Source organism: Parasteatoda tepidariorum, chromosome 4, assembly GCF_982258835.1.
Source record: "Parasteatoda tepidariorum strain Cologne lab strain chromosome 4, Ptep-v5.0, whole genome shotgun sequence".
In the NCBI taxonomy this organism is placed as follows: domain Eukaryota; kingdom Metazoa; phylum Arthropoda; class Arachnida; order Araneae; family Theridiidae; genus Parasteatoda; species Parasteatoda tepidariorum.
This window is the reverse complement of record NC_141758.1, coordinates 85,897,524-85,916,188: the sequence shown is the minus strand read 5'-3', so window position 1 is coordinate 85,916,188 and position 18,665 is coordinate 85,897,524. Positions and strand designations below refer to the sequence as shown.

General features: G+C 30.0%; 1 protein-coding gene across 1 annotated transcript; it reads left to right on the top strand.

Moving 5' to 3' along the window:
- Nucleotides 1-5,420: 5,420 nt before the first annotated feature.
- LOC147811875 (uncharacterized) lies at nucleotides 5,421-9,617 on the top strand. The gene has a single exon (XM_087161522.1). It carries the CDS (start codon nucleotides 6,716-6,718, stop codon nucleotides 8,411-8,413), a length of 1,698 nt encoding a protein of 565 aa, XP_087017648.1. The 5' UTR covers nucleotides 5,421-6,715; the 3' UTR covers nucleotides 8,414-9,617.
- The last annotated feature ends 9,048 nt before the right edge of the window (nucleotides 9,618-18,665 follow it).

Below are 18,665 nucleotides of genomic sequence, written 5' to 3'. Positions count from 1 at the left end.
TTCTCTTCCGGGAGACTGGACCACATGTTTGTGGTCACTCTAGTCGATAGCTCTAAGTTTATTTCGTAAATAAGAAGAACACTGGTCTTCAATGGACTGTAGTACTTTATTTTTCAAGACACACGGACTACGTCCGCCATTTATGAAGTTCTCAAGGTATATATAAATCTTTTACAAAAAAGGGTGGCGCGGCAGTCGCACATGCGCGAACAGAAGTCTTAGAAAATAATTTTTTCGAAGATTTTATAATGACCATTGTCGTTTGATGCAAAGGTCCACTGAGAGTATTTTTTTAACAGTTTTCGGAGCATAAAATAATGGTCAGCGTCATGATTCATATTGTCACTTGTGAATCAGCGCGTTTCTCTAAAAATTTAAAAAAAAAATTAAAAAATGAGAAAAAAAAATTGTAGAAAAATATAAATAAAATAAAAATAAAAGCAGGTTTTTAATAATTTAAAATGAAGAACGTATCATGTAAATTTCAACAAATTAGTAAATGTCAAGTATCTAACTCTTTAAAAAACCGTCACTAAAGCTGGGAAAAACAGAATTTTTCATCGTATTACCTGTCTGTTATCCGTTGTTTTCTATTCATTATCAGTCTGAAATATATCATTCTTTTACCTAAACTAACATATAGCATTTCATTTCATATTTTTCTTATTAGATCTCTACATAGTGAAAGTGCTTCTTTGCCTAACCTGTAAAATGGATCACGTCGTGTTCTAATTGTCCATCAGCCATGTCATAATGAAATAAATCTGCATCGTCTTATTCCAGGTGAAAATTAAGTTTACTATAAATTGCCAAATCCTTTATCTAAAAGTTAAGCTTCATTCAATATATAAAAGAATATGAAAGAAAATTATTAATTCAAAAGAAATTATTATTCAAATTTAAGATTGTTTAAACTTTGTCTTTGCTTTATGGTGTCATCAATGAAAGCTATTACTGTGTTTAAGATAGACAAATTGTGTCTGACGTTGCAAAAGGGCGTGAAACTATCTATGATTTTGAAACAACTTATAATATCAAAAGAAGTGTAATTAGGATGCATAAAGCATATTTAACCGTTAGTTTTTTTTTGCATAAATTTAATATTCAAAATAATTTATTTGCATGAATTTCAATGAAAAAAGTCATTACTGTAGTCCAGTAGATTGGTTATATAGTTAAAAGAATTTTCCTTTTTAAATGTTTTTTCGTCAATTTTAAATGGTATCTATTAAGGAAGTAATTATTTTGTGCATGCAGTTTACTATTTGATGCAATATATGTCACTTTGGGCAATATTACGACACCTACTCGCTTCGCTCACCGACACTCACTCTTACTTCTCAATGTCCCGCAGTGGACTGATCGTTAAGACACGGTTCCTTGCAGATCACCGAAGTCAAGCATCACTGGCTACGGTCAGTATGCGGGTGGGTGACCACTTGGATCAGTCTGCGTAGGGACCGAGGGTGGGCGGTATTGGTCCTCGTTAAACTGTACCACCGTAAAGTGCTCGACTTCGCGCAGGTCGTCGGGCTACCGAAGCGGGGGTGCCATCCCTTCCACAGAGGATTAAAATTGTGATGGCATGTCTTCGGATCATCCTTCGGGATGTTTCCCAGACCGTCGCCGATAGCCCATTGTGCAGCTCTAGTGCGACGTAAATTAACAACAACAGCAACAACTTACTTCTCAAACATTTTTGCCTCTTAAGCAGGATTGTTAAGCAGATTGTCCCGTTAAAAGTATTATATATAATTTTTTTGTTCAAAGATATTTGCCTTATTTAATTAATAATTTTCTTACTCAAGTCAAAGTTTAAGGACTAATTAATGATATGGATTAATTATTGAAAGACTATTTACACTTATTTTTTTAGTAGTCAAGTAATTAAGGAAAAAAGGGTGTTATATAGTAATATTGAAGGTGCTTTTTAAAACAAAGCTTTGTTGTGGTTATTATTAAAATTTGCATCAGATATTGTACCTTTACATGTTCAAAGCAAAGTAAAAGACATACAATAAGTCATGTCAAATATAGTACTTTATTTACATAACCAGCTGACTGGTTGGTGAAACCAAGCGAATTTAAGTCAAAGGGTGCATTTCTTGTTTTTCAGTGGCTCCAAATATGGTCAAAACTACGACTTCAACTGCACACACCCGTCACATCCCGTTTTATAGGGAGATTATGATAAATCTTTGATATTTCGTACGAAATATATAATGAAGAGAGTAAGGAAAAGTGCTTCAACAGCTTGAGAATATTTTTAAAGTAAAATCATTTTAAAGAAGAGCATTTTCCTGATTTACGGTATTTACGATTTTAATAAAGTGTACTAAGAGAAAAAGTTTATGATAAAGTTAACCGTGTTTCTTTCTCAATGGGAGCACCAGAAAACTCAGTATTTTTAACCGAAGCACTACAGTAATGATTTTGAAAAATAAACTAAAAAATATGGTTTTACATAAATTTTAACATACCTTTGACCATAGCAAAAAAAAAAAAAAAAATTCTTTAAATTTACATTTCAATTTTTTATTTTTCCCAAATTTTTATGTCAATAAATCAGAAATGCCGGAAGAATTACCAAATAATTAGTTTAAGTACCGTATATTTTAATTTTAATAATCAGAAATATGTCTGCTTTTTTACATGAAATATCATAGCAGTACTGAACGGAAATCGTACCAGAATTTTCCTATAAAATAAATTCGCAAATATTTAATTTTTTTTTATAAAAAAAAATTTCTTCATATATCTTAAATAAATCTCGTACACTGCACTGCAAAAGAAAAATCAACCTACGCATAAAAAATTTCACAATTGAGATTTATATTTATCTTTTTTAAGATATTGCGAAACAAAATTTTCAAAAAATCAATTTTTTGGCAGTCTTCTGAAATTCTATTATAATGTTGATAATTCCAGCAATGGAAGTAAAATATGTGTGGAGCCATTCTATCTCACTACGCAATTACATTAATTTTTTCAATTGTTCGAAGAGGAATTAATAAAAAAAACTGTTTCTTTATTACTTATTATTAAATTAAAGTTGGTTTTAATAATAATAAACGGCTATTTTTTAGGAAAACATTGAGTTCTGATCAGGAATAACTTCCTTGGACTTATAGAAGAAGGATAAAAGAAAGGAAAAAAAATTCCATAGCAAAAGATGATTTAACTTCAGACCAAAAAATGGCCTTACCCTACAGCGAAAAATTAAAAGTAACTTTTTTGGAATTAAGTAATAGAAATGTCATATCGACAATTCTATCAAATGAAAATGACAGTCATGCTAGACCAATTCTCCCTGATAGATGTATTCATCCCAGTGATTATCTGTTAGCAAAATTCTCATCTAGAGTTTATAAAGAAGGAGAATATTTAGAATCATTAGAACAAAGTTGGGACTTATTGACAACTGGAAAAAACCCAGAAGACGGCTATTTTGGAGCAGCATACTGGAATCCCGATCACCAACAAGTTGTAATTGCTCACAAAGGCACAAATCCAAAGAGCGTGAATGATCTTTGGACTGATTATGAGGGTATTTTATCGAATAAATACACTTCTCAGATGAGCTCTGCAATTACTTTTTCCAATAAAATCGCGGCTGAAGTGGAAGAGTTCAATAAAAAAACAATCAGCGAACTTGACTCTGTCTATTACTGGACATTCATTGGGAGGGTGGTTAGCACAGATCACTGCTTTTTCTACTAAATACCTAACTAAAGGAGAGAGTGACTTTTTGTAAAAACCAGAAAAGAAGGTTTTCACACGCATACAGTAGTCTTTGACAGTCCTGGTTGCAAGGACATGTTGTTGAAAATGGAAAGTGACTTTGATGTCCGCTACAGCGGTAAAAACCATTCATCTTTTTTCTTGGATGTTACGATTTACCTCTCCGCACCAAATTTGGTGAATACTCTTCACTCACATCTTAACATTGGGAATTTATATCGGGTGTTTATTGAAAATGTACCCCACAGATCATCTAGTTGGGATTTTTTTCAATACACGATAGAAACTCACAATATGAACAACATTAAAAAGGCATTATTATGCAGTTCGGCAAAAAAGATAATGAAGATCATAGACTGGCCATTAGTAAATGAAAGATTATTTGAAATAATAGTTGAAAAAATATTTAATATATTTTCAACAAACACCAACGAATATGAACATTTTCATAAATTGGCTAATTGTACTAACTGTTATAATCCATGTCCTGAGGATAGCGAATATTGTACTCTTCGTTACCAAGTGAAAAGTGTGGAAAAAGGAGAATGTAGTGCTAATATATTCACACAAGCGGAGTTTGAATTTCTGAATGGTTGTCACAAGTTAAAGCAATTTTCGATGCTTTCTGTCGCAGATGATTTATTTCTTTTCCTAGTTGAAACATCAAAAGGAGTGATATGTAAAGACGAAATTGAAGAAATACTGCAAGATCTTGCAATAAAAGATGGAATAGGGCAAGGAATTATTAAGTGCAAATCAGAAGAACAATTGCAAATATTAATTATTTGTGTCAAAAATATTTTGTTCATTTTTCCAGATATTCACTCTGAGATAACTAAATTGAAGAATTTAAAAGTTTTTAAAGAAGTATATAAAAAACAGTGCAATAATTATCTGAAATCTATTGAATATATTAAACTAAAAAAAGCAACAGTGGAATATACTGATTTTTTAAATAAAGTTGACTTGAAGTTTTTGCAAATAATTTGTAAAGTGCATCCTGTAGTTGGAATCAAAAAACTACATAAGCTTCTAGTGGAGAATAAACTTAACTATGAAGCTAGTGAAATTTTTTTTCTAAGTCTAAAGCAACTTTTTAATTTAGAGCAGTTTTTTGCATTGAATGAATTTGTAAAGATATTAGATAAACAAGCTTCTATGCTATTTGTTGTTGAAAATAATAGTGATCTCAGGAAAGAAGATACGAAATTTTCAATTAACAATTTTATGAAAATATTGAATATTTTAAAAGATAAACAGAAAGTTAAGTTTATTTTATTTTCACCAGAGAAAAATGATTTAGAATATTTCTTAGGAGATAATGCAGAGTTTTATTATGAAATGGACGATAACACAAATTTAAAATTTTATGATTTAGCGGATGATTCCCAAAAAATACTTTCAAATAAGACAATTCATTTTCAAGGTGAAAGGACAACTTTAAGTACATTAATAACAGAGAAGTCAAAACATGTAGTAGATGAAGGAACATTATCGAAATTTATCAACAAAGAAACGATAGAAATAGGTGAAAGACTCTCTAAATTAAGTGATATTGAAAACTACTACATCAATCGAATTTTCACACAGTCTACTATTAAGAAAGATATTAAAAATGAATATAAAATGTATGTAACTTATAACGATCGAATTCAAAAATCCACCCTTAATGGAGAGCAAGTGGTGATTTCTGAAGAAAAAGTAGGTTTTGATGAACTGTGTAAGGTATTTGAAAATCGAAATATTCATTGGCTAAAAGAAGTAGATAGCCAATTTGTATGGCAAAAATCTCAAGGTGCTCTATCAAGATTACGTGATTATATAGAGACAGAAAATGTAACAGAATTTCGCGATATAGATGGACGTATAGTAATTATAAGTGCAGTATCTGGAGCGGGAAAATCAACGGTACTGACTAAACTAGCACAAGAGATGAAAAACTTCGATTCTTCTCTGTGGGTTGTCAGAATTAACTTGAATAACTATACAGAAATATTTGCAAATAATGACTTTATTAAAGACAAGGACAAAATGTTTAAATTTCTAATGAACATAGCTGACTTAAACACACCTCTGGAGCAAGATTTATTTAAGTATAGACTGAATGTTTTAGGTAAAGTCGCTATATTATTTGATTGATTTGATGAGATCGTTCCTAGATATAAAGAAAAAGTTGTTGATCTACTAAAAGCTTTAAAACATTCAAAGGTAGAGAAGCTCTGGATAACTACCCGCCCACACATGAAAAGTGAACTAGAAGATGCATTAAGTGTACTTTCGTATAGTCTAATGCCACTGTCTAGAAACGATCAGGTGATGTTCATGAAAAACATGTTGTGTAATATTCAGAAATTTAGCATCAAAGAGAACTTTGAGCTTTACGCCAACAAACTACTAGACAAAGTGCTACAGTCCATCTCCGATAAAAATAAAGAATTTACAGGAATACCATTACAAACAAAGATGCTGATTGAAGCTTTTCAAGAGAAAATTGAAACTTTTTATGATCAGTTCAACAAAAACGAATCAAATATATCAATAAAACTAGATCTTATGAACTAATATAGAGCCTTTATTGAAAGTAAGTACAAAAGGCATCTTTTAGAAAAACAGATATTGGATCTATCGAAATCAGGTTCAGAGTATGACACGTTATTCGCATCCTTCGAGAAAAAATATTCCTTGTTAGCTTTGTGTATACTTTTCCATGAAGAAGATTTAAATCAGTTTTTGATAGAAGAAGAATTGGAGACGATAAAATTACTCAAGAGACAGATACAAGAAGGTAAAGAAAATTCAGGTTTCATTAGTCATATTGTTGCTGCCAAACCAATATTCATTCACTTCAGTTTTGCTGAATATTTTGCTGCGCATTTTTACTCGGAAGAACATAAAAAGAAAAGAAGTAACTAAATTTTTTTGCCATCAGGTTTATGGAAAAGAACATAAATTAACTAGGATCTTTTTCGATCAAATGGTAACTACCGATAAGCATACCTGTAAGATGCACATTGCTGTTTTAAACAATGATATAGAAAAAGCAAAACAATTATTATCAACTGCAGAAAAAACAAAAGATTTCATTAATGCTGCAGATAAAGTAGGAAGAGCAGCACTGCACTTAGCTGCTGCATATGGAAATTTTTACTTAATTAAGACTTTGTTGAATCACGATTTTAGAGTAGATGTTAAGGATCAGCTACTTGGTTGGAGTCCTTTAAGATATGCAGATAAAGACGGTCATTGGGTAACTGTTGAATTACTCCTTCGAAAGGGTGCGAATGCTTGTGACATGTGTGAAGCAATAAAAAGCCTTGAAACTTATGATGCTGAGAAACCAAAAAAGACTTTATTACACGAGGCGGCACAAAAAGGTTTAGTAGATCTTTTAGAGGCTCTGATAGAAAGTAAAATAAATATGATTAATGTTGTTGATGAATATGGGGCCACTGCTCTTCATTATGCTGCAGATGAAGAAGTTACCAATCTTTTAATAAAACGAGGAGCCGATATTGAAGCCAAATGTATGCATGGAGAAGCACCTTTGCACTGGGCTGTGAGGCAGGGACATATTGGGGCAAGGAAATATTCGAGCTTTATAGAAGGTGCCGATGTTGAAGCTAAATGTTATCATAATGAAACTCCCCTATTTTCAGCTAGAAGCAAGAAAGTTGTCGAACTTTTAATTGCAAAAGGCGCTGATTTAAATACTGAAAGTAGCGAAGGTTATACACCTCTGCACTTTGCTGTTATAAAAGGAAGGGATGAGATTGTCGAGCTTTTAATAAAACAAGGTGCGGATGTTGAAGCTAAAGGTTATCATGATAAAACTCCCCTATTTTCAGCTAGAGGCAAGAAAGTTTTCGAGCTTTTAATTGCAAAAGACGCTGATATAAATGCTAAAAGTAGCGAAGGTTATACACCGCTGCACTTCGCTGTTATGAATGGAAGGGATGAGATTGTCGAGCTTTTAATGAAAGAAGGTGCTGATGTTGAAGCTAAAGGTGATCTTAATGAGACTCCTCTATTTTTTGCTGGAAGAAAAAAAGTTTTCGAGCTTTTAATTGCAAAAGACGCTGATATAAATGCTAAAAGTAGCGAAGGTTATACACCTCTGCACTTCGCTGTTATGAAAGGAAGGGATGAGATTGTCGAGCTTTTAATAAAACAAGGTGCGGATGTTGAAGCTAAAGGTTATCATGATAAAACTCCCCTATTTTCAGCTAGAAGCAAGAAAGTTTTCGAGCTTTTAATTGCCAAAGGAGCTAATATAAATGCTAAAAATAGTAAAGGCTATACACCTCTTCACAGTGCTCTTATGAATGGAAGGGATGAGATTGTCGAGCTTTTAATAAAGGGAGGTGCTGATGTTAAAGCTAAAAATTGCCGGGATGAAGCTTCTATATTTGATGCTCGTACTAAGAAGGCAATCGAGCTTTTAATTACAAAAGGCGCTGATATTAATGCTAAAAACTTCCGTGGTTATACACCTCTGCACAGAGCTGTTATAAACAATAAGGAGGAGGTTGTTGAGCTTCTAATAAAGGACGGTGCTAATGTCAATGCTATAGATAACCTTGATAGAGCACCTCTATTGTATGCTCAAAGTAAGACGGTACTCGAGTTCTTAATTGCAAATGGTGCTGATAAAGTTAAAAGTATACACCGCTAAATTGGGCTCTCATGAATAAAACGCATGAAATTGTCATGCCTTCTATAAGAAAAGGCGTTCAAGTTGAAGATCAAAATAAGTAGAATGGTGCAACAAAGCACAACTCCGCTAAATATGGATCCCAGGAGGAAATTATTTAATACTTCATAAAAACATATATCTCTTAATCTCCTTACTCAGCTGTAAAAACCAGAAACAAAACCTTTGAGTCTATTACTCGAGGAGTAGACGTGGGAATTAATTTTTCTACTACTTATCTATCTTTATTTTTATAGATTTAAACGGATCTTGCCAATGTTAAAAATTTCATCTTCTGCACAATTATAGATACGTCTCGTCATTTTCTATTTCATTTGACTTTTGATTAAAAAATGATTAAATTCGAACTAATTAAAGACATGTCGGCAAATTCCCTATTACAGTGCCTTATGAAATAAGAAAGAAAACTGCTATTCCTTTAATATCTCAAAGTTTTAATGTTGAGTGTTTAATTAACTTCAACCATTCTACTCAAACTTTGCTGTCACTGACGGTTTTAAAAAGCTGTTTATATATTTTACAATTTTGTTAAACTAATGAAAATGTTTTTGCTACTCTTAAATATTTAGATCTAAAACTTCTCTGTGCCATACAACTACTAATAGGAATAAAAACACTTTGGATCATTTCATAATATATTTTGTAATATTGTAATAGACCAAAGTTTAACTGGAAATTTAGTAGACATGCTATGCAATGCGCGTTAAAAGATATCTATACTCCTACGTTTATTTTTGGTATCTTCTTAAACTGCGTTAATTTCCTCTTAGTCTAAATGCTGCTAACTGACTTACAAATGAATAACTGCATTCATTATTTTTTTCAAACTCTTTTCTTTAATAATTGGGTTTATTTCACGTTGAAGTCTTGGATTTCTTTCTCCTCCTTGGACACATATTACCACTGACGTACGACATTATAAGGAAAAGTTATGTAGTACGAATAAATGCGCAAATTAGACCAAATGATTAAAGTAATCATCAGTAAAATTTTAATTTAAATATCATTTAATTACAGAATTGCGTCAGATGTTGAAGATGAATAATGTCACAAATTAATTTTTTTCTAATCATAAAAATAAAAATTATACATCGAAACACATTAAATTATTTGCTTATCTTCTCTTCTTGAAGAAAAATAGAGTTTTTTTGTTCAATTCTAACTTAATAGTTAATAGTAGCAACAACTAACTCTATAGTAGCAATTGAACTTAATAGTAGCAACATTTTTTCCCCTTCACTTTTGAACGTGAGGAAAAATGCATTTTTTTGACATATTTAGTTTTGAGATTGTGTATTTTATTTCTTCCTTATGAAATTGCTGACATTAAACACCGTGTGAAGTAAAGTACAATTCTTCTGTACGATAGGGAAGCGATAGAATGACTGACAAAGTCTATTTGAACACTATTTCTTCTTCTTTATCTATTACTGTATTTAAATCATTGATTTAATGATAAAAAGAGTCCAACACAACCTTTCTTGTACATAAATATGATTGTAAAAACGCAGAAATGGTTTTTATAATCAACTGCCAAGTAAATTTGCTCTCCACTTATTCTTATTTAAAAAAAAAGTTTTTTAAGGGTGTTAAAGCATAACTACCATTACTATATAAATTTGAATCTTTTGAAAAAATTAAATTAAAAATATACACATTTATACGTTAAGCTAAATAATATTTATGCGATGAAAAAATGAACACAAAATTGAAATCCATAAGTCACTATGGAGAAGGCGGAACTAAAATTATCAAACCTGTTTGCTTTGTAAAGTTGATGAATGTAACGCTTTCAAGTTTTAGCATTCGACTAGTTTACATACAGTTAGTTCTTCCTTTCTTAATAGTTATTTGCTAGAATTCGATATTGTTTTGCTTTTCCTTGCTGAATTTTAACTTACAAACCCCTATATTTAGATTCTTTTCTGCTTCACTTTCGACTAGGAGTTTAAAAACATGTATAAAGGATTCTGATTACAAAGCAATGTAACAATGTTCAACGAATTAAACATTTTTTGTGCATTAAATTGTGAATATTGTTTGATGTCAGTAAAACAAAAAGCATTGAAAATCTAAATTTTTTTCTGCAATAAATTAATACTATAAAATGTTTTAAATTGAGGAAAAGAACTTCGAATAGAACAGAAAATATGAAACAGAATCATATATTATTATATTAATTTTAAAGTAAATATTATATATTTTGGAGTAGAATTTTTTTAAAGAAATATATATTTTAAATATTTAATTTTCAAACGATCAATAATAGTTTAACTTCCTTTTAAAAATTAAATAGAAAAATGTGCTTGATATTTTAATTTTTTTCGTTTTACATAGCGCAGAGTAACTATTAATTATTAATATGTTATTTTAAAAGAAAATTATGTAATCTTTTACTATTATAAAACCTTGATTAGAAAACATTAGCTCTTACTTAGGAAAAAAAAATTTTTTTACTCGACTGTTTCTTTATTTCAAGGTTTTCATTCGTCAAAGATAATTTGAAAAACATGTGATAATTAAGTTATATATTAATTTAATTAGCAGAGCAAAATTGCGTTTCTTCACATTTTTCTAAGTATCAATTCTTTTAATCTCCTTAAATGTTAGAAAAATTTTGAAATTGTGTTTTATTTCTAAGTGATAATTGTCTTTACAAAACCTTTCGCGTAATTTAAAATGATTCAAATCTAGTTAAGTTAAGTGATTCTGCAACAAATTTCAATTAAGAAAACTGATTAACACATCAGCGCTCAATTGAGAATACTTCATTAATTAAAATGAAAACATTCATATTAAAAAAAAATAACGAAACATAAAAATTATTGAGTTGCTTTCAGATAATGATGATGTGCTTAAATTCATATCCTTTTACATTGGAACGAAGAACTAAACAATAGATTCTGTGGTTTCATGTTGTTATTCATTCATGTTAATACATTATTAATGATGTTATTGTTCATATATAATGTTATTATTTGTGAATAATGTTATTATTTACGTGAAATGTTGTATTATGTATGTATAATGTTATATTATTTAGGTATAATGTTATTAATGTTGTTTATCCATGTTTTTATTAAATACGATCTTCTTGCTATTATGCGGGGGGGTTAGTGTTTCCAAGTTTCAAAAAAAAAGTTCAAAAATAAGTTTTTAACAACACAAGGTTTTAATGGAATACAAATTCTGTTAAGAAAAAAGTACAAAAAAACAATGTAGAATGGCCATTCCGGTTCATTACTGTAGTACTGGTTAAATTGTAGAGAAAGATGAGCTATTTTTTTTTTAATTTTTTTTTTATTATTTTTTTTTATTTATTTTTTTTTTAATAAAACTTTATACATTATTTCATTCTTGGATTTGAAATATAATTTGAATTAATAATATTATGAAATGAGTTTTTTCTGTTGAGAAATTTTAAAACTACGCTAGTTTATTTTTTTAAACTTAAAATACTTATTGACGAATTCAACTTCTTGAAAATGTGTAATTTTTCCATTTGAGATTATTCCTAACTTTTCATAATGGATCAAATTTGCAAGCTCTGTAAATAAAATTAGAATAAAACAAATGTCACAAGAAACAAGTAAGCAAGTGTTCAACCAAATGATTTGTCCATTGATTTAGCCAAAGGTACATATATTTACAATTTTATTTTTGTAAATGAAATATTATTTTTCAAGTATGAAGCTACTTTCGTGTCTAAATTTAAGCACATTTCTACGAAAATAACACCACATTTTATGCAGTTTATGTTCAATCCTTTATTATGTTTCAATACTTGATCTTAAATAGGTTAAATACCACTTTATTGAGAATTAGTATTGGTTTCATGTTATTAAATATGCTTTTTTTAAATACATTAATTAGCACGTCATTAGTAAACATTATTGAAAACTGTATTATATTTCAAATTCATCATGTATTATGTTATTAATAAATATCATTGTTACAGATGTAATTGTTAAGTATCGCGTTTTAAATGCCATGTTATTTATTAATATGTAATGCTCCTAACGGCTTTGTATAAATTTAGAATTATTATGTGTTGTATAATGCCATGTTTTTTTAATACATAATGTCTGCAAATGCTTTTTATAGTTTTAGAAGTTCTATTGTTTTAGTTGTTAAATGCTATGTGTTAATGTAATATAGAAGATTATAAGGATAATTTTAAAATAATTATATTTTTTTTGTTAAATACCATGCTTAATTCTGAATATTTCAGTCTCATAAATTTTTAAATATACCGTTATTACTCTGTTAAAAGCAGTGTTGTTATTATAAAACATTAATATGGCATTTTTAAAAAAAAAATCTAACGAAATGGTGATTCATGGAATGGAAATAACAGTGCTTTTTCAAGGTAAGATAAAAACGGTTATTTTAAAATAATTACCCATATTAAATTAAACTTAAAATGCTTATTTTAAAATAATTACCCACTTTGAAGTAAACTTAAAATGTTTATCTTAAAGTAATTACTCATTCTGAAGTAAACTTAAAATGTTTATCTAAAAATAATAAGATAAATTAAAAAAAATTTACTTTAAAATTGGCTAAAAAATTAGCTACTTTATTAATAGTACATAATATACAGTATATTCCGAATTAAAAATCTTTTTATAATCATTGTCAAGCAATGTTAAAAAAAGAATACTTATTATAGGAGTGACAAATAAATAATTAATTGAAGGTAGAAAACGCCATCAAATTATAACGGATTATTCTCAAAGAAGATGGGATTAGAAACGTGAAAACATGTTTGATTTCTGGTAAAATATTTTGTACAATATTTTGGTGAAATATTTAAAAAAAAAACTGCAATAACAAAAATATCTTTTACAAAGTCTAACATATCATTTCTAAGGAAGCTGGGACGAGAAATGTCAAATCATGCTTGAATACTGGGGAAAATAATTAAGTTATTTTAGAATAATTATTTAAAAAAAAAGGTTAATCAGTCAATTAAAATTGTTTTAATAGCCTTAAGCTGCTCACTAGTGATTAACTAATCGTAGTTATAACTAGTGGCTCAATAGATTTAGATAGCGCTTTTTTCTCTCTCGCTTAATATGAGTTAATCAACACACGAAACAAAAATTTAAACTTCGTAAATTATCTTAAATTTACGAGCTAAAACATTTTTAGCATACTAAAAGTTCAGTAAAAAAAGCATTTAGTTCAGTAAATTGAGTAGTTAATACTCAAATTATGAATACATCAAGAAGTGGAATAAATGAATGTGAAAATGGCCTACGCATTAATCCATGTCCTTTTAAGAGTATTCTTTTTTTAACTTTATTTCTGACAAATTTACAAAAAAATTATATATGAAGGGCACTCATATTAGATCACCCAGAAGTAAATTAATATAATTTTTGCATTTCTTGATCTTTGAAAATACTGACCATAAAGTTAGTTAATTATAACAATTTATTACAAAGGTAATTTTTAAATGGAATTTATTTTAATCTATTTATGGTAATAAAATTTGAATAAGCAAAATTCTATTTTTTACTTGCTGTCGAAGTATTTCATGGGGATTACGCATGTTGTTATGAGTTCAGTTGTTTCCGAACTTTTCTTTCAGAGATAGAGAAACCATATCTAAAACCCGGAAAATATGTTATATACTAATTTGAAGAAAACAACTGAACTATAAATCCGTGAACTGTATTCAGAAATGAAGTGTGGTTCAAATTTCTATGTTTAGACGGAGAACTAATTTATAAAATTTCAAAGGAACATAATATAGTGCCGACAATTTCCAGGGATAGCACCATCAGATTCCAAGGAACAGTACTATATGTATTAAACAGATATTAAATGATATAACCAAAATATTTCTAGAGTTCTATTTAACGGAAAGAACTCTAGAACAATGCGATTATTTTCGAAGCAATTATAATGTCTTTTCTCTTAAATATATAAATTATACTATGCTTTAATATATAAAACAGAGGTCCTCAACCTTTTGGCACCTAAGAGCAAAAATATTGGTCGAATGGCGGGCACCATTTATTTTGTCAAGATAAACTTATAGTGGTAAACACAGGTAATAATACACTCTACATATAATGCACAAAAAATTTAATTTTACAAATTGATTTAACATATGAATATAATTAGTATTAATATTATTGTGTAAAATAAATGATTACTAAATTGCTTGCAAAACATACGAAATAAAAATTTTTTTTTATAAAATACATAAAATATAGTCGATGTGATCATTGGTAATGTAATTCACTGGCCAGCGTTTCATAATTGGATGAATATGATAAAATTGCTGCTCGCAAGCAAACGTCAAGGTGTTCATCTGTAAGTCGTGATCTATATTTTGATTTTATGATATTCATTATCGAAAACAATGATCCACACAAATATGTGGAGCCAAAAAACGTCTTTGTTTTATATTCTGCTATTTTTAAGAAGAAAAATTTATTTCTGTAAAATATATTCCAGAATTTCTCATCCGATGTAATAGTTTTGAGGATAATGTCATTCTGAAGATCCAAAATTCCTATCTCCACTTCTTCTCGGCTTACTTGAAGAAATTCCGAAATGCATGTTGCTATTTCGTTTACGTTTATTTGGTTGGTAAAAATATTCACACAAAAAGTGACCATAGGCTCGATGATATTAAATTATTGAAAGCTAGTTTCAAATTGATCTTGAAGCAATTGTAAGGTTAATGACTAATATTGATAAGTCAATTTCACTGTCTCATATCCCTTTTTTCATGTTTGGAAAATGCGCAAGAGACTTCAGTTTCAAATGCGACATCCACAAAATTAGCTTAGCTCTGAACGAGTTTATAGCCCCTATCATACTTGTTACATATTTGTCCTTTCCCTGCAGCTTCAAGTTTAAATTATTCAGTTTTTCCATTATGTCTGTTACGAAAGATGTATGTTACGGAAGACAAATCTGCTAGCCAAAGAGGATCTCTTAGTTCCAAAAATATTTCATTTTTGGCTGCAAGATAATTCCGTTTTTTCTTCAATTAAATGTATAACTCTATCAAGTACTTTGCCTTTACTGAGCCAGCGTACTTCAGTGTGTAAAATGAGCTCAGCATCATCAGGATTTTGTAACAGGGCCTTGAAAAGTCGATGTTGCAAAGGAGCTGCTCGAATTAAGTTTACTATTTTTCTAATAATTTTCATTACGTGTCCAAGTGGTAGTACTTTACAGCACAAAATTTCCTGGTGAATAATGTAATGATACGACATAAAATCTCGAAATGACCAATCTTTTATGCAGAGGGCAATAAAACCATTCATGTTTCCCACTATTGCTGGTGTCCTATCAGTGGTTACAGCAGAGAGCTTCTGGAGAGGCATATTTATCAAACTTGCATATGTTATAAATAATTTATAAATATCCTCATCTGTTGTTTGTCCTTTCATGGGCAATATTTTTAGTGGCTCTTCTTTTACTGTAAAATCAGTAAGTACCATTCTCACCATAACTGCTAACTGTGCTGTTTCTGCTATGTCTGTAAACTCGTCAAACTGTAGTGAGAATCGCTAACCACTCACATATTTGAAAATCACTCTTCAACTGCCTTTGCATATCTTTTGAAATGGCACCTATTCTTCTTGTAACAGTATTATCTGATAACTTTTTTATTGCTGACATGATCCCACGTTTGTTGGAAAATCCCTTAAATAAGCAATCAGCACCAGTAAGAAATATTTCTTTTAACAGCTCACCATCCTGAAAGGGCTTTTTCTTCTTTGAGAGCATATGAGAAATTTTTAAAGAAGCAATAGTGGCATTTTTAGATTTTATCTTAGTACTTTTATTTTATTTTATAACAGTCGTTGAACAGCCGATCCAATTTTATGGGTTTACGACTGCTCCGTATGTTCAACTCCGTAGTCTTGTAATTTTGAACACAATCCGGAAGACAAGGGAACTCCTGGATCGAGTATTGGTACAAATTTGTCTTCGTGTAGAACTTTTTGATGGAGCTAACACGCATTTTCGTTGCACGGAGAGAAAGACCACGAGAACCTCCCACTGTTATCCTGACCGCAAGGGGACTCTAACCCATGATTCGTCTACCACTGAGGATATATCACGCCACCACGGTGGTCGGTGCAAGCCGGATGCGGAATTCGTATCGACTGGGATTCGAACCCGGTTCGCCTCAATTGAAGGTGAACGCTCTATCCCCTGAGCCATCGCGGCTCTATCTTGGAACTTGTAAGAAGTGACGGTTGGACCGAAAAAGTTGATTTTAACTGCTCTATTTTCTTTTTTTAAATTGCAGTTTTAAGTGGATAGCTCGGCTTAAGAGTAGAATGAACTGTTTGCAAATAGCTTTCAACATTATGTTTTTTCGGCACGGCAACACTAATTCCACATAAGAAGCAAACACATTTATCTTTTGAATTGAAGAAGCATTCGGAATTAAAATTATAGGTACGTAGTCTTTTGCTTGATCTACTCTTCTTAGTGTAAGTACACACAAATAGGAAGTATTTAAAAATAACAAAGTAGTAAACGCTGTATACAAAAAATATGAACATAAAAACCATAGAAGTAGGCAAAACGAATGAACGTTATTTCAATGTAATTTTCTCGAGACGAGTTTCGGAAAAACGCCTTCGTAGTACGGCAACCATAAAAATGGACCAATTCATTTTATTTCAGGGGTGGGAAATTAGTGTGGCGAAGACTTCGCGCGTATGGAAAATATGTCAGTTATATTTTGCTTTGTGTTTATATCTGGGGGGGATGGTTGTCGTTTTCCTGGCGATTTTGATTTTGGTTGAGTTTATCATCAATATTGAAAAAGTAAAAAAAAAAAAAATGGCATAGCATTTTATGGGAAAATGCAAAGCTGAAATATTTTATCGTTGGGCACAAGCAGCGGGCACACCTAGACGGATCGACGGGCTCCATGGTGCCCGCGGACATGGGGTTGGGAACGCCTGATATATAATATATTTTCTCTTTTATATTTTATAGAAGCCTCTCAATATTTTAGGAATCAGTTGTCTTTTAGATTTGAAAAACAAGACTTGTTGAGAGTCACTCATATTCTTAAAACCTTAGCATGGAAATTTTGAAAACTTTTTATATTGATGTGCGTATTGGATGAAAAAGATTACTTTTGTGTATCAATATTACACTTTTAATGATAATTCAGTAATTTTATTCATATTTTTTTTCATTCAATATCTTTAAAATGTTTGAACTTAAGATAATGAGTATGAATTGCAAAGTGATTTCCAATTTACACCTATTTGTGAGGCAATTTCACCAATCAAATATTATTTAAAAAAAAAAAAAAAAAAAGGAATTGTCTATCAAAATCTTATATTTGCAAATCAGAAGTTTTTATTCTTCACATTTTACCGTATCTTGATCTCAAAAACTCTTGCTTTGTATTAAAAATGTTCTTATTGATTATCTAATTTGTGTAAAATGTTTATTTTTTTACTTTTTTATTCCTAATAATTCCAGTCTGAAATGTTTTTATGCAAAGTTCGGTAGTCAAGGTTGGTTAGGTTAAGGTTGGTTAGGTAAGGCTTTTATGTAAAGGTTGGTAGGTTGATTTTTAATATAACAGTGTTTGAAAATCCCATCAGTAGATGGATCGGTATTCAAACATTCCTTTTTTTATTTTGCACACTACACAAATCTTAAAAGAAGTTCTCAACTTAAATGAAGATTAAATTTGCGGGAAAATCTTAGCAAATGTGTCTTTTTAGTCTTTCGTTTAGACGAATAAACTGACTTTAGAAGATTTTAATCCCTTCCTTGCTATTCCTGACGTCAATAATGATTCGTAAGTATTTGGAAATGCTTTTGCTTTTTTCTCACGTAACTATTAAAAATAACCTTTAATTAATGTTTAAGCGAAAAATGAATTTAGTTGATATTAGTTAACATTAATTAAAAATAAATAATATTTTTAAGGGGTTGGTATCCTTTATGTCGCTAAGGTTAATATAACATATCTCGATTTATCTCCTTGATGAAAGAATTGTAATTAGGAATAATAGTTTGTATTATTAAATTAATTAATTATTAAATAATTACTTAACATTCATTCACAGTAATATATGGAAACATTTTTGCATTTTTCCCACGTAATCCTAAATTAATATTTAAGTGAATAATGATCACGTAATATTAGTTAATATTATTTACTGTAAATAAAATTTTCAAAGGGTTGGTACACTCTTAG

What these genes read in the sequence shown, in the direction of transcription:
- LOC147811875 (XM_087161522.1), top strand. Translation starts at nt 6,716, where the DNA reads ATGGTAACTACCGATAAGCATACCTGTAAGATGCACATTGCTGTTTTA.